Source organism: Phodopus roborovskii, unplaced genomic scaffold (genome assembly GCF_943737965.1).
Source record: "Phodopus roborovskii unplaced genomic scaffold, PHOROB, whole genome shotgun sequence".
NCBI lineage: Eukaryota > Metazoa > Chordata > Mammalia > Rodentia > Cricetidae > Phodopus > Phodopus roborovskii.
Window position 1 is genome coordinate 22,101,145 of NW_026126558.1, and position 17,566 is coordinate 22,118,710.

A 17,566-nucleotide genomic window follows, 5' to 3' on the forward strand; every position below is an offset into this window, starting at 1 on the left:
ATGAGTACCATGTGTGTATATGATGCCCCAGGAGGTACCAGAAGAGGGTGCTGGATCCCCTGAGATCGGAGTCACAAGTTGTAAATGATCATGTGGGTGTTAGGAAGAGCAGCCAGTGCTCTTAACTGACTGACTTCCCTAGCCCTGCTTGATTTAATGTGATAGGATCTGGCAATCATTCCAGGCTGCCCTAGAATTCCAATGACCCTTCTATCTCAGCTTCCTGGGTAGCTAGACCTATTAGGCCTGTACTATAATGCCTCTATGTAGTCCTGTCTGTCCTGTAACATACTACGTAGACCATAGTGATCCACCTGCCTCTGCTTCCCAAGTGCTGGAATAAAAGTGTGCCTCACCAAACCTGGCTTCATTTCCCCCTATTAACATAATATAATAACAGATGTGGGAGTCAACAGTTAGGACTCCCTTCCATCTTGACTTAAAGTCACAGAGTTCAAACTTATTCTTGCTCCTTAAGACCATATAACAGCATGTTTGACTAAAGTTGTGGTTACTAGATGTTTTGAGAATTAAAGAAGTAATTAATTGCACTTGTTTGTTCCTTATATCGTGGTAAGAACAAAAGTGGTCCCCTTCACTTTTGTTTTGGGTATAAAAGGGCTATTAGAAATAAGTTCAGTGTTGCTAAATATTCCCTGAGAGCCCTCCAGGCTCTACCTTCCATCTTTTGTCTCTTTCTTTCTCCATCCTCACTCCGCTTTTCAGGCTGGTCCCGACAGACAGCAGTTGTCACAGATAATTAAGTGACATTAAAACTTTATTCTCAAGTCAAGCCCATAACTTATTCATGCTTCCTTAATTTCCCCCTACCACATCACATTTAGCTGTCATATTTTTTTAGGCAAAGACCAAAAGCAGCCCCTTACTATTATTTACATACTAGAAACTATGCTCATTTGAAGTATATAGTTCAGGGGCAGAGACACACAGATACCGATAGCTCCCTGGCCAGCCCGTCTAACTAAAATGATGAACTCCAAATTCAGTAAGAGACTTTGTCTCAAAAAAAAAAAAAAAATAATAAGATAAAGAGTAATAAAGCAAGACATCCAGTGTCAACCTCTGGCCTCTGTGTGAGTTCATTCTCAAGTGCATATACACTTATGCACACACACACACACACACACACACACACACACACACACACACACACAAAGTGTACAATTTAATGTCCTTAGGTATTCTTAAAGTTGTACAGCTATCATATAAATAATTGTAGAATATATTCATCACTCCCAAAGAAATCCCATATTCAACTTCTGATAACCACTTATCTACTTTCTGTCTCTAAAACATCATTCTGGGAATTTCACAGAAATAAGAGTCATAAAATAGGGAGTACTTTGTGACTAACTTCTCCTGCTTGACACAATGCTTTCAAAGTTTTTGTTGTATCCTGTTTCCATCTTAATATATTTATAGCAAAAATAAATTTTCTTGTATGTATACACTACAGCCCATTTATCCACTATTGGCTGGTGGCTGTCATTCATTTCTACCTTTGGGTGGAAAGGCTGCTGTGACATTCCACTTTTGTGGAGATTTCTGTGCATACCTAGGACTGGAATACAGTCCAGTCTGTGTGGCTATTTTTAAGGACCTGTTGGGTCATTTAGAAAGTAAATGTGCCATTGTATATTCCTAGTATGCGTGGGTAATATTGTCAAGTTATAGGGATTTAGAAACAAGCCTCTGGGCATGTCTGTTGAGGATATGCCTAGATTCAATTAGTTGAGATGGGAAGAACCACCCTAAATGTGGCTGCCACCGTTTCCACAAGTTTGGGTTCCAGACTGAACATTTTCTGCCTCCTCCCTGTGGATACAATGTGACCTGATGCCTGACCTGACCTCCCGCTGTCATGCCCTCCCCAGCATACTGAACTATTCTCTCAAATTGTAGGTCAAAACAAACCCTTCCTTTCCTTTTTTTTTTTTTTTTTTTTTTTTTTTTTTTGGTGGGGTTTCTCTGTGTGTCCTGGAACTCACTCTGTAGACCAGGCTGGCATGGAACTCATAGATGCCCCCTGCCTCTGCCTCCCAAATGTCCAAATGCTGGGATTAAAGGTGTGATGCACCCTTGCCTGGCTAACACTTCCTTTCTTAAGGTGCTTTTTTTTTTTTTTTGCCAGATATTTTGTTGTAACAATGAGGAAAAATGAGTAATGCACATGTCAAGTTCCATTTTAACAGATAAGAAGTTGGAGCCCAGGAGGGTTAGTCATTTGCCAAAGTCTGTTCAGTTGAGGAGCAGTGTACTTAGGCAGTCTGCCTCCAGAGTCCCAGCTCTCAGCATCAAAGAAAACTGAAATAGCTCTAGCTTTCTCAGTGTATGATTCTGATCCTTTTGAAAAGTGTGCCTAATTTTCTATTCTCTTCTAGATCTGGAATGTATAAACCAATAGAAATCTCAGAAAAGAAATAAAATGATTCCCACATTTTCTCCCCAGTGTTAGGGTTCAAACCCAGAGACTTATACATGCTCGACACTGAGCTATATTCCAGCTTCATATGTTTTCTTTGTTTTTAGGGTTTATGAGACAGGGCCTCCCTATTATGTATCTCTGATTGTCCTGAAACTCACTCTGTAGACTAGGTTGGCCTGGAAGTCACATAGATCCACCTGACTCTGCCTCCTTAGTGCTGGATTAAAGTGTGTGCCACAACATCTGGCTACATATGTTTATTTTTTAATATTTATTTTATTAATTATTTATGTGTATATGGGTATGGGTATTGCATATGTGCAATGCTTACAGAGGCCAAAAGAGGGCATCAATCCTCTGGAACTAGAGTTACAGGTCTTTGTGAGTTGCCTGACACAGATGCTGGCAACCAAATCTAGTTCCCTGTAAGAGCACTTTGCACTCAGCTGCTGAGCCGTCTTCACCCCATACATATATATTTATATATTAATGAAGAAATAGTAAATACCTAAAGCTGAGATTGGGGTATAGCTCACTGGTGCTTACTTGTGAATGTGTGAGGACCTGGATTTATTCCCTAGCACACCATGCACACAAACACACACCAAAAACGAAGACAGAAAAAAACCCCACCCAAAATAACAAACAAACCATTAAAATGAAAACACAAAATCTGTGGCTGTATGTGCACACGAAAGTGTGTGTTTGTATACATGCACCATGGCACACATGTGGAGGACAGAGGACAACTTGCAGGAATCAGTTCTCCCCTTCCACCATGTGCATCCTGGGGATCGAACTCAGTTCCTCAGGCTTAGGACCTGTGTCTTCACCTGCTGAGCCACCTCACTGGCCCCATAAAAGGTTCAGGTATGAACCATTTTTTACTTCTCTCAACCAAGGAAATAGAATTTAACCTATAGAATGACAAAGTAAACATAAAACTTCATCATTACAAGACAATGAAACTCTATAGGAACCCTCTGGAAACTCTAGGAATGCTGTTGTTAGCGCTCAGAGTACTCCACTTAGGAAGCAGAAAGATGGACAAAATGACCAGTTGTATCTTGTGGTAGTATCCCTCAAGTGAACATGATGCCATCTTTGGTCCGCACTAACTTACCCTGAATTGCAGATAAATATACAAAAGTGTCTTCGTGCTCCAAGTTCTCCAAGAATATCTGGAAGCAGAAAACAGGGAAGGATGATTTTCAAAGAGCAAAAAGACATGGAGCCCCTTTATCCATTGTCTCAGAGGAGTACATCCTTTTCTTCTTGGTAGAAATTAGTCTGACATAGAACCCTGTGAGGAAATGGTTTATTTGCTTCAAGTCCAATTTCTCTAATAGTTTAAGGGGGGAGGAGCTAGGGGGAGGAACTTCTTGAAGTCATCAAGTATATACCAGCACTAGTCATGGAAATCAATACACCTAAGAATAATAAACAGGTAAAAATTTGACGTGCAAACCTGGCAACCTGAGTTATCTTCTGACTTCCACAAGCACACTGCAGCACATGTACACCCACACTCACACATGTACATTATACTCACACACAATAACATCCATAAAACTGTTTTTTTTAACCTAGCTATACTGAAACTTTATTCAGTCATATAATAAAAGAAATAAAGACATTTGTAGGAAAACAGATTCAACTGGACATTGTTATCTGAAGTGAAATAAGATACAAACTCAAGAAAGTTGCTTAATCTCTTTACACATAAATAGCTTCAGTGAAGATAGCAATAGAGCCTGATGTTATTGGAAGAGTTAAACAAATGTGAAAGGGTCACTTATGTGTTATTTATGTTTACAAAAATGAAAATAGTACATATTGCTAGATATATTAATGTTTCTGATATTTGTCTTCAAAGTGATCTTTGAATATCCTTGTAACTTAGTTTTGGATCTACTCACTGCACAGAGATTATTGAGTTAAAGAAATTCACTACTTAAGTCTTTTTCATTACTAAACTATAGGTATTCATTTCCTTTTAACTTATGGGTATTTTGTGACTGAGCCACCGGACATAGTTTAAAGAATAGATTTACTTTGGTTCATGGTTTCAGAGAGTTCAGCCCATGTTGGTGGGGGAGGAGGATATAACTGCTTAGTTTGTGCCAGATGAAAGCAGAGAAGCAGAGGGAAGGCGTGCTCTATTCTGCTGATCTTTCCCATTTCCCCCTGTACTTTGATGGTGCCAGGCCATTCAGTGAAGGTCTTTCCCCATCAACTAATCTGGAAAACCTCAGTCACCTAGGTAATTACAAATCTAGTCAAACTGAAGATGAAGATTAACCACAGCACTGTTTCAGTAACTTTTCAACCATGGCTAAGAAAACCAACTTAAAGGAGGAAAGATATTTTGGCTCACCATTCAGAAATTTTAGTCAAAAGTCACTCTGCTTTACATTTCTAGGCCTTCAGTGAGGTCCAGCAAGGTGGAAGGGCACAGTGAAGAAACATAAGCAGAAATCTCATGGCAGTCAGGCAGCATATAGAGGGGTTGTGAGGGGGGAAGGTCCTGGGAAAAGTCATCCAATTTAAAGGTATATTTGCAATGGTCTGCTTCCTCAAACTAGATCCAAATGTTGCTCACATAGTCCACAGAGCTATGTGTTATCAGCACAATCCTCTGATGATGCTGGCCCCCTTCTGATCAGTCTCCTCTTTAGTGGCACAGGCAGCTGAGGATCAAGCCTTAGCATGTGAGCTCCTGGATGAACGCTTCATATCCAAACCATAATGCCATATTCTTGCTTTTACTGAACTATAACTAGAAAAATATTTACCAGTTTATAGATGGGCAAAGAGATGTTACAAAAATCTTTCTGTTCCACTGGCTAACTAATTTCTAAAGGCTTAAAATAAGAAACAAAACAAAACAAAAAACTACCAAGTATCTCCCATGGAAGAAATTATTAATTCCATCACTTATAAGACAGGTCAGAATCTGCCAACCTTAACTGGTAGATTTGTCTGGACTAACAGAGAGTGACTACTTCTAAAGTAACTAAAATTTATCTGCAGCTAGAATTCAAGTCATTTACAGGATATGGTTAAAGAGTGTACATTCTACTTGAGGATGCACAATTGTTTAGTCAGTTGTAAGTGAAAGTATAGTTAAGACACCAACTTCTTCATTGTTAAATTAAAATCGTCAGGTAGGAAAATGTAATTTCAGTTGCTGCTGGCCCAGAGATAGATTAAAAATATGTCATGATGTGTTCACATAGAAGATGCCAACACTTGATTTTAGAACTGGGCACCACATGCTCACCCTCCAGCTCTGACTCAGTGGCTCATACTATTATGGTGTTCTTGTTTAAACCAAAGCCAGGAAGTCCAGAGCCAGAAATCCTATGACAATGACAATTTCCATGTGATAGTTAATGTGGTCTTTGGACAAGTTAAACTAAGCATAGTCTGGAACTGGGCTTCTGGATTTGGGGGCTTCTTACCTAAACTTAACAGAACAAACTACTGATTATTGGGGGCTTTTGAAGAGGATTTTCCGTAGAAAATAATGATTAATATATTGATTAAAACTAAATTATAAGAAGCTTATAGATCTGAGAGAAATGATCTAGATTTGGGGCTTAGAAATTATTTTTTTTTTTCCTCTACCTGAGTTTGAAAACTAAGGGTTTGTTAGCCAGTTCAGAATAGAAACATCTTTCTCCAGTGCCTCAAAATCTCTTTGCTAAATTTACCTTAACAGTTTAAAAATGACATTCTCCTGGGAATCATTTGAATTCAAAAGTCTTACTGAACTGAAAATTCAGGAACCTAGAAGCACCATAAAACTTTTTAAAAAGAACAATCCTCAACATTTTTCTGTGCTAGCCCATGGTGGACAACATTTTCAACACAGGTGGCTAGATATACTCTGATCCATTCTCCTGGGCTAACATGCACATGGGGTTCAAGGGAGACAGAGATGTTATTATTACAGAGGCAATTTCATGTCTATTCTACTTTTTAAAAACCTTGCCAAAAATCTCTAGCCCTTTGATTGACATTGTTAACAAACTACTCTCATTCTTTCCCAAATTAGGAACTTATCAGGATGTCAAATACAGTATGGTCTACCTAGAAGTCACTATGATGGCATGTTAAATATAGGCCCTAACATGGGAGCAACGGAAAGACAGCAGCATTTGTAATGTTACTCCTCCTTGCTTCTAGAGAAGGTGGAAGTGCCTATTTCTATATTGCTGTGTCGTTTGCTCGACAGAGTTCTTGATTTCATCTTTGTGCTATTGGTGTCTATACTACTGAGGGAGAGCTGAACATTAGTCTAAGCGGAATGATGATTAGGTTGGAAGACATTGGGATTGCATATGAGTGAGGGAAACAATACAGAGGAGTAGCCATGAGAATAAAAAAATATTTTAAAGACCTCACAGAAAAAGAATTAACAGGCTTTTCTTTCTTTTTCTTTCTTTTTTTTTTTTTTTTTTTTTTTTTGTTTTTTTTTGTTTTTGTTTTTTCTTTTTGTCAACTTGACACAAGTTAGAGTTATCTGGCAAGAGAGACCCTTAACTGAGGAAATGTCCCTCATCAGATTAGCTTGTTGGCAAAGCTGGAGGGCATTTTCTTAATTAATAACTGATGTGGGAAGGCCCAACCCATTGTGGGTGGTGCCACTCCTGAGCGGATGGTTCTGGATGCTAGAAGAAAACTATCTGAGCAAGCTAAGGGAGCAAGTTAAGAAGCAGAACTACTCCACGGCTTTTGCATCAGTTCTTGCCTTGAGCTGCTGCCTTGACTTCCCTAAATAGACTGTGACCTAGGATATGCAAGCTAATCAAATCTTTTCTCCTCAAAGTTGCTATGATCACAACAATAGAAACCCTAAGACAAGAGGTCTAAAAGGCAGAGGAAAGAGAGGAACAAGAGAGGGTTATAAAATATACATGTCATGAAAGCATGGGTTTGGTCTGGAAGAAGACAGGGGTCAGCAGGAGTCAGGAGGGGGTTGAGGGTAGAGCTGTGGGAGGTCTTGATTGCCAACTTGATGAGATTCAGTCACCACAGAAACACATCTCTGGGCATAACTGTGAGGGAATTTCTAGACTGAGTTAATTGATGTGGAAGACCTACCCTAAATGTGGGTAGCACTACTCCAAAAGCTAGGGTCCTGGACTGAATCGAAAGGAGAAAGGAAGCCAGTGAGCTAGGAATGAGTAAAGGTGGCTGCTGCTGAGGCAGATAATTTAAATTTAGTCCCTGAAACAGGAACTTAGGATTTGTTCTCTGATCACCACATACTCACTGTGGTGCCCACACACCTCGCTCATCCCACTGCATACAATAAAAATTTAAATGTAACAAAAATGCTTGCTTATCCTTTTTTTTTTTAAAGAAGAAAAGGAGCTGAGCAGTCACCTGTCTCTGCTTCCTGATGCAGATCCTCAAACCCCTGTCCCCATAATGACAGAGTATTCTCAAACCATGAGCCAAAAATCAATCCCCTCTTCCTTAAATGGCTTGTCAGGTGTTTTGTCATAGCAATGAGGAAAGAAATGCAGGAGACAAATAAGAACCAAATACAATGATATAGACATACAAAAATTTCACAATAAAACCCATTCCCTTGCATGATGACCAAAAACTAATTTAAAAAATACAAGGGACAAGTGTGTGGTGGTGCATACCTGTACTCCCAGCACTTCAGAGGAAGAGGTAGAGGATCAGGACAAAGTCAATCTGGGCTACATGAGACCCTGTTTCAAAAACTCAAAAGTAAGTCTGGCATGATGGGACATACTTGTAACCCCAGCCCTCTGGTGACAGAAGCAAGAAGATCAGGATTTCAAAATCGCCCTTAGCTATGTATCAAGTTTAAGAATAGCCGGGGCTATCTGATACTTTGTTCTCAAAAATCAGAAAAAGGAAAACAAAACAAGAGATGAATAGGGGCTGGGACTATGTTTTCATGAGTAAAATGCCTGCTGTGCAAGTGTGAGAACCTGAAAATATTCAGCATCCTTTTTCAAACTTGGAACCGATAGGTGGGGACAGAAGTACTGAAGCTTGATAGGCAGCCAGTTTAACCAATGGTGAGTTCCAGGTCCAATGAGAGGCTTTCAAAAATAAGAGGTAGAGTGATAGAAGAGTACACCTATTGTTGACATCTGGCCTCTACACCTGCATACACATGCACAGGCATGCATGCCATACACAGACACACACACACATACACACAAGTCACAAATAAGGGATACATTTATGTGAGTTTCTTAGTAAAAAATAATTGGCAGAACTTGGTGAACATAGCAAATGAAGACTAAATGCAGTTAAAGGAAATTCCAAAGGTGGTCCCAGCATGTACTACCTAAATTAGCATTCCACAGGATATTTGGGCAATAATCATACGATTAATCATACAATACTTCTAGTATCATACTAATTAAAATATAAATGTTTTCCATCAGAATTGTAATTTGCAATCTAAGGGCTAAACAAATATGTAGATCACCATCATCACTACCAAGGCTCAGAAAGATTGAGTGTGCTGTCTGGGAAGTTGAGATTGGGTCCCAGGCAGTAGTTCTCAGGCCCCTTGTTTTTATTGTAGCCCCTACTCAAGTCCCAAAGACTTCTGGAATATGCACTCTGCTATGTCAGGCTAGAACATTATGCACAGCTTATTTTTTGGCGTGATGGAGGCAAAAGCATGAAGGAGACCCAATTAGATCCAATGCTCCTCTAAGAGGACCCAGTTCACGGTGAGGCTTTTCTTCCCATTTCCCATCGAAGTGGCTCATGCTGGCCCACTGCCTGTCTTTTACATGCTCACACTTAGCCAGTTTATTAAATACATATGAAAATCCACCTCTCCCAGATTTTTTTCCCTGACTATCCACCACATTGCTCATATATAAAATCCTGTCACTCTATTCATGTTCGATTGAGCAGCCCTGTGTGGTCTTCTACACCCTTCTGACCTCAATCTGACTCCTCAACAATTTATTTTCCTGGAGGATAATCCAGGACAGTGCTTGACACATGGTCAATGTTTAAAAGATACCCGAGTTAGGCTGGTCATGGTGGCGTACACATTTAGTTCCAGCACTCAAGAGGCAGAGATAGGTGCATCACTGTGAGTTCAAGATCAACCAGAGCACCACAGTGAGATCCTGTCTCAAAACAAAAACAACAAACAACCCCCCCCCAGCTGATTATCTGTCCCCAGGCTGCTGTCTGCTCTATGTCATCATGTGTCTGGGCTGTGTGTTCTACTCACCTGGAGAAGCTTCTTTTGTTCCTCAAGAGCTCTTGCCTCTCTCTGCTCTACCCATCGGGAAAGAGTGCGTAGGGCAGCAGCTCGGGTTGGAACCTGGGGATCATAGGCTGATAAGAGAACTTCTTGGAACTGTTCTGTGGTTATATTTCTAGGTGACTGGCTTGTTGCTGTGCTAGGCTCTTTAGATTCTGGGCTTGTTCTAGGAGGGTCCCGCTCTTGTTCAGAGTGGTTCTGAGCTACTTCTATGGATGTGTCATGACTGGTTTGTTGCTGTTCTTCTGTTTTCCATTCCGGGTCTTTTTTGTTCAGGGTACTTTGGGCAGCCATGCTGACAGCCTCAGTGGAAAAGGCTCCATGAGTAGAGATGGTAATTCGGAGATCGACAGCGAGTTCTTGGATGACGGGGTCAGGGTATGTATTAGAGACTTTCTCCAACAGAGGCAGCAGCTGCTTCAGGACTGCAAAATCACTTGACTTCAACTATAAAATGAAAATTTAAAAATAGTAAGTCAAAATTAATGTGGAAAATGTTAATAAGTGAATATAAGGGGCAACAATCATGCTTTCCAACTCTGTGGCAGACCCCCTAGTTTGCTCACCACTATTTCACAGAAGTCCCTGTGTTTGCTATGGTTCTGGTATGTAAGTCAACTACACATGAAACATAGGCACATGCTTAGTTCAATGTTTTGTTTTTTTATTTGCATGAGTGCTTTGTGTGCATGAGTGCAATGCCTCTGAGGACCAGAAGAAGGGCATCATATCCCCCAGAACTGGAGTTGTAGATAGTTTTGAGGCACCATGGGGGTGCCAGGAACCAGGTTTGGGTCTCCTACAATAGCAACAAGAGCTCTCTACCTCTGAGCCACCTCTACGGTCTTTTCTGAACAGTTTAAGCAATGGCCTTTGGCAATGAAAGGAAGGTGGAAAGTAAGAAAGAATTGAAGGAACAAAGGGAAAGGAAAGGAAAGAAACAAGAAGACCTAAATAGCATGGCATAAGGGCAAGCTAAAGACGGCTGTCCCTTTAGAGAAAAGATACACCTTTGGTCTCTTAGTAATGAACCTCACTATGAAATCTGGGTTTAAAGGTTAAGAGTCCTCCCTTTAACAATACATTTCATTACTGCCCTGGCACAATATGGCTTCAGTTTATCCTAAGGCCAGAATGGTCTGCTCAGCTTCACCAAACCAGAGCAATAGTGGGCCCACCAGCTCTGCAAGACCAAGCAGAAATTGCTTCTTGAGGGGACAGGAAAGACTTCCCAACCTAATACTTTTACTGATGACCAAGCCTGGAATTTGGAAAATGAGTATGGAATTACAGTTGTCTTGTTAGCAATCTTAAACCTGCACTTTCTCCAAATTAACTCCTCTTCCCAGACACGATGTTTTAATAGTCACCTTAATTACATGAATTAGAAAGGAATGAAGAAAGGCCCTGATGCTGTTAGACTCTGTTTCATTAGCCAAAATAAAAACTCCTAACAGGGAATATGTAGAGCGTGGTGTTCTGGGTGCTAAAGCCAAGACTTAAGAGTATCAGTAGTCAACTAACACCATAGCTTTCAAGTGAGATTTTATTGTGAACACAAGACAAAACCTGGCATTACAAAGAAGCCTTTATAGGGCTGGAGAAATGGCTCTGTGGTTAAGAGCACAGGCTGCTCTTCCAGAGAACCTGGATTCAATTCCCAGCACCCATATGGTGGTTTGGAACCATCCAAACTCCAGTTCTAGGAGATCCTATAACTCTCTTCTGACCTCCTTGGACACCAGGCATACACATGCTACACATTCATATTTGGAGGAAAAACATTCATACACATAAAATAAATCTACATTAAATGTAAAAAAAAAAAAAAAAAAAAAAAAAAAAGCCCTTGCTGGATGTGGCAGCACATGCCTTTAATCTCAGCACTCAGAAGACAGAAGAAGGTAGATTTCTGAGACTATGGTCTATAGAGTGAGTTCCAGAACAGCCAGGGATACACAGAGAAACTGCCTCAAAAACAAAAACAAAAAACAAAACAAACAAACAAAAAACAGGGGGAAAAAAGAGCTTATAGGGGTTGGAGAGATGGCTCAGCAGTTAAGAGCACTGGCTGTTCTTCCAGAGGACCCAGGTTCAATTCCCAGCACCCACATGGCAGCTCACAACTGTCTGTAATTCCAGTTCCAGGGCATTGGATACCTTCACACCAATAAACATAAAATAAAGTTAAATAAATTACTTTAAAAAAGAGCTTATAAATGCATGAATCAAACAGGAAACAAAGAAATTTAGCAAATCTAGGGCAAAAGTAAAGGGGGTAATGTCTTTCTGTTCACTTAAACTGCAAGTCAAGTAAACCCAGGATGTAGTAATGAGTCAGGATGGCTCACAGGAGGGCAGGGACAGGCAAGGCTGTCCAGGTGCAGCAAGTCAAGCCTGGGCAATGAATACAGCCAGCCTCCCACTACAGGCTTCTAGAAGAGAGATGGGAGAGTTCTGTGATTTATTTTCCATTTGTTATGTTGTCTGAAATAAGTACTAAATAAAAGGATACAACATACACATAATCTATGTTTTCAATTTATAGAAACTATCCAAATTAATATTCAACCAGAAAAAATTCAACTGAGCTAATTAAATCCAATAACAATCTAACTTAAGCTATTCCATATGTGGATTCTTCCTGGCTTTGGAACCTTACCCAAAAACTTATTTTTTCAAATGACATATAGAATATAAAATTAGGGATGCTAAGGATATCCAGTGAGAAATGGAATTCACATTGACAACTAGCCCAAATAAAATCTTTTTTCTCCTTAAGAACAGGCAGGAGTGTCCCACCTTTTGACATTGAGACATAATGTTGTAGTACGGGACACAGGCTGCTGGTTGGGTATGCTTGTTAGAATGCTGGAGATGTAACTCAGGGGAAGTGAGAGGTACTGGGTTTGATCTCCAGAACCACAGAGAAAAATAAGCCTAGAGAGAGGCAAATTCTAATAATAATGTTTAAATGCTTAAATTCAAAATGCATTCCCCAAGGGCTCCCTGTTAATGGGTGTTGAATTTGATTTCATAATACCTGCAGTCTCCTAACCAATGTGTCACCCAATTAACCAGTCACCCTCACAGGTCCTGCCTTTCCTTTTCCTTTGCCAGTGCTGTCCCCAGGGTGCTACAACTCAACCACACTGACTTCCATCAGTGCTCAAGAAAACCAAGTTTTTCTCTGGTTCTGAGCCTTTGTCACATTGAAAGTGTTTCTCCCGCCTGTTCTGCACACCCCACTCAAACACCTATTCCTCTTTCCGGTCTTGGTGAAATTACCTTTGCTCACCAAAGACCTCTCAGCCTAGCTCAGATGTTACGTTATGTTCTCATGGTCCCCTCCCCTCTTCTGTTGAGGCATTCCATTCAATTCTAATCGTATTTTTAAAATAATCATTCTGGGTATGCCTTCCTTCCTGGACTATGGTATAAGGTATAAGCCATGTCTGTCTCGTCCAGTGCTGTATTTCCAGATCTTTAGCTCAGGATCTGTCACATGGCAAATATGCAATCAATAATGGTTGAATAAATAAGTTAAAAATTATAAATTAGGACTGGAGGGATAGCTCAATGGACTGCTTTTGCAAAGGACCTGTGTTTGCTTCCCAGGACCCACATTAGGCAGCTAACAGTTGTCTGCAAATCCAGCTCCAGGAGTTCTGACACCCTCTTCTAGCCTCAGCAGGTACCTGAACTTATGTACACATACACACATACGCACAATTCAAAAATAGAAATAGATCTTAAACACATTAACTATGCAAAAACCACATAAGCTAAGCTGTCATAGCAGTGCACACCTGTAATACTAGTACTTGGAAGGTAGGAAGGAATATCATCTTTTTTAATTCAAGGCCAGCCTGATCTAAAAGTGAGTTCCAGGACAGCCAGGTCTACATAAAGAAACACTGTCTTGAAAAAGAAAGGAAAAAAACAAAACAAAACAAAACAAACAAAAAAAAACAAAAAACAAAAAATGGAGTGTCTGCCTCAGGCACAAAACATTATGCTCAATGTTTCCCAAACAAGCTTGTTCTATATAGGAAAGAGCCCTGTCCTTTAGACAGTGACATCCTAGCAGGTCAGTGTGAAGTGGCATGTTTGTTGTCTGTGATAGAGATGATTCTCATTAACAACACAAGTTGGTCACCCTGTTTCTCCTGGATGTAATATCCATTCTTATTTTCTGTGAAGGCATGGAAGAAATACAGCAGGTCCTCTTTCCTATTCACCTACAACTCACCTGAACAGCTCCTCCTAGCATAACAGCTACCAGCCCCATGGACATGCTCAGTGTCTGGGATTCCACGGTACTCTTGGCCTCATGAGCCAGGCTTGCACATGCTCTTTGCAGTGTTGCTGCTACAAAGTCCACTACCTACCAGAGAAGGAAATTAGCATCAGTGAGGGATACAAAACAAATATAAAAATCCATACATTTTAAGTCTATATCATATTCAGCATCATGAGAACATAATGGCTGCTACTTTGTACCAAGAGTGCTATTCTATCCTTATCTGCTTTGTTTTACATTTGCTGGTATATGCAGAATGTTTTGAAAGATATAGAGACAGCCAAATGACAAGATGGAGTGGACAATGCATGAGGATATAGCATCTAGCACCTTCAGAAGCTTTGCAACACAGAAGAGTCTAAGTATTTTATATGCATAGTATCAAGTTTTTTTTTGTTGTTGTTTTTTTTTTTTTTTGAGACAACATCTTATATACTCATATGGTCCAGGCAGGCCTTGAACTTGCTATATCATTTTGGGCAGTCTTGGACTTCTGCTCTTCCTGCTTTCAATTCCCAAGTGTTAGGATTATAGTTATTTGTCACCTTGCCCAATTTATATGGTGTTGGGAAATCAAACTCAGGGTTTTCCGCATGCTAGGCAAGCACTCTACTTGTCTTTTGAGATGTGTGTGTGCTGGTGGTGGGGTGTCTCATATAGCCCAGGCTAGCCTCCAACTGGATACTGAGCATGGCTACAAATGACTGATTCACCTACTTCCTCTACCTCCTGTGCTGGGATTACAGATTTTGTTACTTCTGGCTCTCTCTCTCTCTCTCTCTCTCTCTCTTTCTTTTCTCTTCCTTTCTTTCTTTCTTTTTAAAATTCAGAACTGGCAAGGAAACTCAGGGCCTTGCATAATACTAGGCAAGGGCTCTACCACTGAAGTATAAACCCAGTCCCAAGAAACCATTTCTTATGAAGAATTCTCCCTTGTCCCAGTCAGCCATTGCATTTGATATTTACCCAAAGTGGGTAGAAAACTATGTTTAAAAAAAAAAAAAAAAAAAAAAAACCTGCCCACAGTTGTTTATAGCAGCTCTAATCCTCTAATCATGATTCTCAAAGCTTGGTGATAATCAAGATATCCTTCAAAAGGTAAGTGGATAAATAAACTGATTTGTCAAGACAATGGGAGATCAGTCAGCACTATAAATGTACTACTAAGCTGTGAAAAGACATGGAAGAATATTAGGAAGGAGAAAAACTACAAAGTGAAGAAGTCCTGAGAGGATACAAGTGAAAAAAAGGTGAGTAGATAGAGTATAGAGGTCAGATATGATAATGAGTATGTTCCTAGAATACTAGAATGCTAGAGAGGTGTGACTTATTAACTGCACAACCCTCAGAGTAAACCCTAATGTAAGCTATGGACTCTTAGTAATAATGATGTGTTCCTGTGGATTCATCAATTACAACAAAGGTTAAGTCACCAAGAGATGCAAGCATGCACAGACACACACACACACACACACACACACACACACACAGAGAGAGAGAGAGAGAGAGAGAGAGTGAGAGAGAAAGTAGTCTAACAAAGGCACTGTTCTGTGGTAGCAATGGGGAACATTGCACAGGAGATACATGAAAAACTTCTTTCTGTATCTACTCAATTTTGTTCTGAACCTAAAACTACTCTAAAATATAAACTCTGGGGGCTGCAGAGATAGCACCATGGTAAAGAACACTGGCTGTTCTTCCAGTGGAACTGGGTTCAATTCCCAGCACCCTCATGGCAGTTAACAACTGTCTGTAACTCCAGTCCCAGGGGCTCCAATGCCCTACTTTTGGTCTCTGTGGAGATTGCACACATGGTACACATACATACATTCAGGGAAACAAACATACATTTAAAAAATAAAAACTAAAAATTTTCTGTCAGGCAATGGTAGCCCACACCTTTAAACCCAACACTCAGGAGGCAGAGGCAGATGAATCTCTGTAGTTGGAGGCTAGTCTGGTCTACATAGTGAGCTCTAAGATAGCCAGGGACACATAGAGAAACCATGTCTCGAAAAACCAAACTGTAAATAAAAATAAATAAATAAGGGCTGAAGAGATAGCTCAGCTGTTGGGAGCACTGTCTGCTCTTCCAAAGTACCTGGGGTTCAGTTCCCAACATCTATATGGTAGCTCACAACTATCTGTGGATCCAGTTCCACAGTTTCTGACACCTTCACACCAATGCACATGAAATAAATTTATTTTTTTAAAAAAAAAACTGATTTAAAAAAAAAAAAAAGAAAACAAATAGGCTCTTGGCCAGGGAAATGACTAGGTGAGTAAAAGCACTTGCCATGCAAGCCTGACGATAGGTAGGGTTCAGATTCTCAGAAGCCACTCTAAAAGCTGGAAACAGCAGCAACTGTCTGTAAGCCCAGCACTCCTGCAGTGGCATGGGAGGCAGAGACAAGAGCAATATCAGAGTGAAAGAGGCCCATCCAAAGGCTTCTGGAACCGACAGGTCAGCTTGCTTGGAATATATAGCACATAGGCAAATGCAAGAGAGATCTTGCCTCAAAATCAAGTTGGAAGGGGAGAGAGAATCAACACCCAAGGTCACCCTCTGACCTCCACATGCACATATGTATATGTGTGCGTAGATATATGAGATGATAGGGAAGAAGATAACCAATTTTATTTACAAACCAGTGTCTTCAATCAATCTATAAATGATTCAAAATCATATTCTAAGTTTCAATATTTCTATAGGCTTAAGATATTTCATACACAAGATTTTATATAGTGTAAGCTATCAATAACCTTTCAATGGAATTAATTTGGTCAGCATCATCTGAACTGAGCCTGGTATAATCATCTTAAGTACAAACACCTTTGAACAAACAACAGCAGACACACATTCACGCACGTACTCATGCACACGTGTATATTCAGGATTAATGGCTCAAAGGGGAGATATCATTTTGTAAATGGGAAGGTTGAGATAGGTTGTAATAAGCCTCTAAACACTTGCAAGGTTGCATGTTTAACTCTCTGGACAAATCACATGCTATGCTAGAATCCTTACTGCAAGCTTAAAGCTGGAAGAATGGCCTGTTAACACTTGTCTTCTGGGACAAGGCAGGAAACTAGAAAGGTTATTTAAATGTTCTATGCACAGAAACAATGACAGCAATTTCTAGCTCCCTCTCTAACCCTGAGATGTTACTGATTTATATACCACTTTGGACCACCTAGTTGTGCCACCAAAAAGCTTTTAAGGTGTGCCTTGTTTTTATTTAGCTTCTATGTTAGCACAATAATTGTTTACTTGATAGAGCTAGTTTTTCCTAAGCTCCTTTCTAATGTATTTTTAATGTTAATATTACATTTGTTTATTCTTATGTGAATGTACACATCACATTTATGTTGAGATCAGAACAATTTGTAGGAATCTGTTTTCTCCTTCTACCAAATGGGTTGCAGGGACTGAACGCAGGTTGTGAGATTTGGTGGCAAGTACCTTTATGTATTGAGCTATCTTATCCAATCCATTATGTGCTGTTTTAAAAAGGAATGGTGGTGATTG

General features: G+C 40.1%; 1 protein-coding gene across 1 annotated transcript in view; it reads right to left on the reverse strand.

Moving 5' to 3' along the window:
* Positions 1-17,566, reverse strand: part of Tango6 (transport and golgi organization 6 homolog) — a 161,633-nt gene that overhangs the window by 97,301 nt on the left and 46,766 nt on the right. The window contains exons 12-14 of the mRNA XM_051201471.1: positions 13,987-14,121; positions 9,702-10,181; positions 3,570-3,627 (exon numbers count right to left, since the gene is read on the reverse strand). Of these exons, the coding sequence (XP_051057428.1) occupies positions 3,570-3,627; positions 9,702-10,181; positions 13,987-14,121 (673 nt within the window). The remainder of the gene's footprint in view (positions 1-3,569; positions 3,628-9,701; positions 10,182-13,986; positions 14,122-17,566) is intronic.